At 41.9% G+C, this 5,447-nt stretch overlaps 1 protein-coding gene across 2 annotated transcripts; it reads left to right on the plus strand.

Annotated features, from left to right (window-relative positions):
• The first annotated feature begins 575 nt into the window (after positions 1 to 575).
• LOC119347953 (ubiquitin thioesterase OTUB2-like) lies at positions 576 to 4,514 on the plus strand. 2 transcript variants are annotated; one of them, XM_037616419.1, is made up of 10 exons: positions 691 to 708; positions 771 to 848; positions 1,664 to 1,714; positions 1,972 to 2,022; positions 2,422 to 2,559; positions 2,642 to 2,761; positions 3,300 to 3,358; positions 3,449 to 3,504; positions 3,581 to 3,687; positions 3,796 to 4,514. In XM_037616419.1, the coding sequence occupies exons 5-10, from the start codon at positions 2,455 to 2,457 to the stop codon at positions 4,108 to 4,110; spliced, it is 762 nt and encodes a 253-aa protein (XP_037472316.1). In that variant the 5' UTR covers positions 691 to 708; positions 771 to 848; positions 1,664 to 1,714; positions 1,972 to 2,022; positions 2,422 to 2,454; the 3' UTR covers positions 4,111 to 4,514. The 2 variants fall into 2 exon arrangements, with proteins under 2 accessions (XP_037472315.1, XP_037472316.1); XM_037616418.1 differs by having other exon boundaries at positions 576 to 848; positions 2,264 to 2,559.
• Positions 4,515 to 5,447: the final 933 nt, after the last annotated feature.

Raw genomic sequence — 5,447 nt, forward strand, 5'->3', positions numbered from 1 at the left:
GCCATCCGAAGACCATGCAACAAGGCCTCATATTCGGCTGTATTGTTGGAATCTGTGTATAGTATTTGGAGTACATATTGGACTGTATCTCCGGTGGGGGATGTTAGGACAACGCCTGCCCCTAGACCAGCCAACATCTTAGAGCCGTCAAAGTGCATGATCCAATTGGAGTACGCGCCGTACTCTTTAGGGAGTTCGGCTTCTGTCCATTCGGCGATGAAGTCAGCTAGTACTTGCGACTTAATGGCTCGCCATGGTTTGTATGTTATGTCGAACGGGAGGAGCTCGATAGCCCATTTAGCAATCCGGCCCGTGGCATCGCGGTTATTTATTATGTCACTGAGTGGTACTTCGGAGGCCATCGTGATTGAACACTCTTGAAAGTAGTGTCGTAGTTTTTGGGATGCCATGAAGACCGCTTATGCTATCTTTTGATAATGTGGGTATCGTGACTTTCATGGAGTGAGGACAATGGATACGTAGTATGCCAGCTTTTGAAACGGGAACTTAAGTCCATCTGTCTCTCGTTCGACGACGAGCACTGCGCTTACAACCTGTTACCTGAAAGTGAAAATGTGTGGAAATCAGGAGGTCATCTGTTACCTGAAAGTTTGATTCTGACTATGAAGCCTCGAAAATCGAAACTCAATTCATATAAAAATCGGCAAGAGTAGAGAGGAGTTGGATAACTCCACATTTTTCAATCTTGTTAGTCCTTTCACCTTGCTAATACGAAATGTGTGAATCCTGATGCTAACTCTGTGGAGTAGGAGAAGAAACTACCTCAAGTTAAGGTGAGACCCAGGCCTGAAAAGGGGAAATCGCTCTGGAGTTGGCTCAAAAACAAGGTATGACCTGAATCTTGTTTACTCTTCGCACTTGTGATTCTTGGGTGGTATGACCAGCATTCTTGTACTTACCTATTTTATGTGCATGGAAACTGGAATTGGGATTCTTGATTTCTGTTTGTTCATGTTAATTCTGGACCTGTTAGTTTAACCAAGGCAAATGTGGCAAATGTGACCTGTTAGTTTAACCAAGGCAAAAGAGCAATCATGTGGCAAATGTGAACTGTTAGTTTAATTCTGGACCTGTTAGTTTAACCAAGGCAAGTCAACTGCATAGAAGATCTTGGTTTGAGCATCATGTGGCATCCTAGAGTAGAGGAGGAATCTTGGGCAAATGTTGGGAGCAGTACACACGTCCTTGTTGTTTGTGGAAATCAGGAGGTCATGTCCTGATTACTGCAATATTTTTGTAACAGAGCCTGAAGTCGAATGTACGATCTTCCTTTGTAAACAGATATTGCTATCAAAAGATTTAGTCTAGACATTTGTTCAGCACTGCATAGCCAAATATAATTTCTGTAAATAATTTGCCATTTACATGCAAAATCTCTGACCACTTCAGGATTTGGTTGAGAAGTTTCGCCATTTGGTTGATTGGTACCTGGAACTCGCTCAGAAGCCTCAGAATATAATTTCTTTTAAATAGTTGCTGAAAATAAAGAGCTTTGGACTTGAACGTTTGTCGTCTTGCTATTACATTCTTGTTTTTTTACTGGGAAAAGGAAAATGCTTGGTTTCTTGTTGATTCTGTACAATTGTAAGACTGCCCGGATGTATGGACTTTAACTTCGTTCTCTTCATTTCTTGTCAAATAGATTTTTCGTAGAGAAGGAAGGCAAATATGTTCAGAACATGTGAAGCACCAGGTTTGTCTCCATTTTACCTAGTGTGATGTTCAAATTTGAAGTGCGTGAAATATCAGGATGAAAGTCCGAGATCACAAGATACTTTGATTCATGGTTCCTGTACGATGAACTGTTCAGAAAGATTATTTTCTCTTTTATGGATACTAAACTTTATGTTAACTCTTGGTTGTGATAGTTTGATGGAAGCTGAATCGTACTTGTACTGTTGTTGAGTTTATCAGACATTAATTTCTTTCTCTTTATTTCTTATCAAATAGATTTTTCGTAGAGAAGGAAAGCAAATAGGTTCAGCACATGTGGAGCACCAGGTTTGTCAACATTTTGCCTAATGTGATGTTCAAATTTGAAGTGCATGAAATATCAGGATGAAAGTCTGAGATCACAAGATACTTGATTCATGGTTCCTGTACGATGAACTGTTCAGACAGATTATTCTCTCTTTTATGGATAGTAAACTGTGTACCAAATTGATGGAAGCTAAATCGTACTTGTACTGTTGTTGAGTTTATCAGACATTAACAGATATCTTCTTCTTTTCTTATTGAACAGCAACAGATCAATATCAGTGATGGGATTATATATGGCAGTGGTTTTAAAAACCGAATATTGGAATAAAAACAAACTTTCCATCACCTTTTTAGATATGTTGTTTCCATGTTAAAAAATACTCCGTAATTTGAATTCTTGTATTTGTGTGGTTCTTGCAGACACGTCCCATCAATGAAGTAAGGAATCGTTATATGGTTTCTTCTTACAAGGCGAACCATCTTGATGCCTATTCGGAAATTAGACTGGTGATTGGAGATGGGGAGTGTTTCTACAGGAGCTTCATATTTTCCTACCTAGTAATTGACCTCCTCTCTTTTTCTTAGCATATGATGTAGGTTTAGTTATTTAACTTTCTCTGTTTATGCGAATGTACAACAGGAGCAAGTTATTGATAGGCAGGACACAGATGAGGAGCATCGTCTCCTTGATGTTGTTGAAAGAATGTCTGTGCAGCATGCAAATCTTGGATGGAACTCTGAGTTTTCCAGGACCAGCAGAGTAAGTTCTCACCTCCTCCATATTTGTTCTTTCTTGGATAAACATGCTTGCAAGGGATGATGATTCTCTTCAGGTTACAAAGTACACTTCAAGCATCATCTGGCATCTCACTATCTTTGTTTGTCATTTGCAGGAGATGCACAATTGCTTAACAGTAGTGGCATGCCGTCACAGTTTTACACAATGTTGGCACAAACTCAAATTTGAAGCTTATTATGAAGTTAACAACCCGATTGTAACAACAACCTTAAGAGAAATTTACTTGCAAAGGAACAACAGCAATATAATTGGGAAATAACATAATTTTATGCTTGTTTGAGCACTGCAACAATGCACGCCTGCTGGTTATTATTGTACAGCCACCTCACTGTTCTGTTACTATGCTATAGTATATCTGTAATGACTGAAGCTTCTCAGGGAGGTGTCTTAGCTGTGTTCTTTTATATCCTGCCATTGATCAATATTCTGTATGTATTATTGTATCCTATGGTATGTAATGATTATCAACCATGAATAATCGAGTTGCTGATTCTTTCAGGCATTTAAGGAGCTGATTGAGAAAGTAATGAGATGGAAGGGCACGGAATCAACTAGCAGGTTTTTGATTCTTATGGTTTTCTGCAATTCCATCGAAGTATTGTAGATGAACACATTCCATCTCACTGACATAATATGTGCCATTTTTAGTTGCCGTAAAGAGGAACTTCTCCAGTTCTTCAGCACGTATGATGAGACGCAAGACAGTGAGAGAAACACCCTTGAACTTACATTTCCTTCTGTTCATCGTAATTCATGTTTCTGACACATTTTATTGGTTAGTTTTTGCTTTCCTCAGATTACTAGTAGCTATCCACATATGCTCGCACAGTGAGGATTATGTACCGAATATACCAGAGGTCGACCAAGGAAATTGCAGTCTGGAAGTTGTCAGTATCAGCATCCCCTTCCCTTAGATTACCTCCTGCTGAATTTCAAGTGCATACATTGTTGGATACACGACACTCATTTTACCTGACTTGTTGTTGCACAAACAGTGGTGCTTCGAGCAGGTCATTCCAGCTCGTGTGGACGCGGACCATGTTATGTTGGTGGCTTTGGCCACAGCGCTTGAGGTCCCCCTCAGAGCGGAATCATTCCAACAAGGATATGCTCGAGATATCTACACTGGTCCTGGATTTCCCCGTCCGAGTGTGACCCTGCTGTACACGGGAAATCACTACAACATCATCTACCCACGTGCTCCTTCTGCTGAGAGTTCAAGTCATCAGGCTTCCAAGAGAGAAGATCCTGCTGATCAGAGTTCAAGTCATCAGGCTTCCCAGAGAGAAGAGCCTGCTGGTCAGAGTTGAAGTCATCAGGCTTCCTAGGGATAACATGCTGCTGATCAGAGTTCAAGTCAAGAGACTTCCTAGAAAGAACATCCTGCTGATCAGAGTTGAAGTCAACAGATTTTGCCGGATTAAAGTTGAGGTGGGCTGCTGCCGTTGAATGAGAGTGTTGCTGAGTTTAGTTGTATAGGGTTAGAGTAGATGCACCGATGAAGTTGGGGTAGGCATAGGATATACTTACTTGTGCATCCTTCTTCTGTTGGCTGGTATAAGGTGAACATCCTTCTGCTGCTGATGAATACAGTAATGAAGCAGATAGCCATATACTTGTGCATTCTTTCTGGTGCCACTGGATTGATCAATTGGCACATATACAAGGATGAATGCAATCGCTTAATTAGTTTCCGTGATTGGTTTATTTGTGATTCTTTGTGTCTCTGCTGGTTACCCTGGTTGTGTCTGAACCTGTATGATAGTCCAATATATTCCAATAGTAGACTGTAGAATTGTACATGCTGTGCATCTTTGAAGTGTTCCAAGTCATCTGAAGAAGATGAACATTTATACTCTTTCGCTTGCATCGTCCCAAGTTGTGGAAACCGCAATCTTTAGTAGTGCCATCCACGGCCGGATCCAGCTCTCGGACGACGACGAAGGAGAAGAAGGAAAATGGAACAACTGTATTGGTACCAGACATCAACATCTGGAGGCTTCAGACTTGCTGCAGTCCTGAGATAAATTCATCTTCAGAGTTCAGATTGGATTGGATCCACGTGAAAGGATTCGAGATGTCATTTACAAAGCGGGGCAGCTTCCTGAAGAGCATACGTTCCAATAAATCATTGCTCATCTTCCTAGTTCCCCGTTGGAAGAAACTACTGGGAGCAACTTTTTCTACCTTTTCACTAATTGGATAAATTGCATCAAATTGGAGAGACTGAACCACACACGGACAAGAAAGATCTCTGATACAATTAAAAGTTACATCAAGGACGTGGTTGGTTGCTCGCATCCCCATGCAGGCTCCGAGAGACCAAATTCGCCCTTTTGGTTAGCTGGGTTGCATTGACATCTTGGCCCGCATGAACCTCAAAGCACCGCTCAGCCAGCCCGTGAGAAACCCTCTAACCGGCAATTTCTCGGGAGCCAAGCTCTCCGTGTGCATGGAGGGGAACGCGGCATCAAGCTCGTGCGATCGGGGAGAGCGCGAAATCGCGCGAGTCCCCGAAAAATTGGTGGGAGTAATTTCGTCATCTCTCGCCAATTGCCTCCGCCTATTTAACCCCCCCCCCCCACCTGAACTCACTGCCTTAACTTGCGCCACCATCCCCCTTCCCTCCCATATGAGCTCTTCGCCC

This window comes from Triticum dicoccoides, unplaced genomic scaffold, assembly GCF_002162155.2.
Source record: "Triticum dicoccoides isolate Atlit2015 ecotype Zavitan unplaced genomic scaffold, WEW_v2.0 scaffold80486, whole genome shotgun sequence".
Classification (NCBI taxonomy): Eukaryota; Viridiplantae; Streptophyta; class Magnoliopsida; order Poales; family Poaceae; genus Triticum; species Triticum dicoccoides.

What these genes read in the sequence shown, in the direction of transcription:
- LOC119347953 (XM_037616418.1), top strand. Translation starts at nt 2,455, where the DNA reads ATGGTTTCTTCTTACAAGGCGAACCATCTTGATGCCTATTCGGAAATT. An exon ending in GGCACGGAATCAACTAGCAG is followed by an intron (nt 3,359 to 3,448) that starts GTTTTTGATTCT and finishes TGCCATTTTTAG; the next exon opens with TTGCCGTAAAGAGGAACTTC. An exon ending in GTATGATGAGACGCAAGACA is followed by an intron (nt 3,505 to 3,580) that starts GTGAGAGAAACA and finishes TTTATTGGTTAG; the next exon opens with TTTTTGCTTTCCTCAGATTA.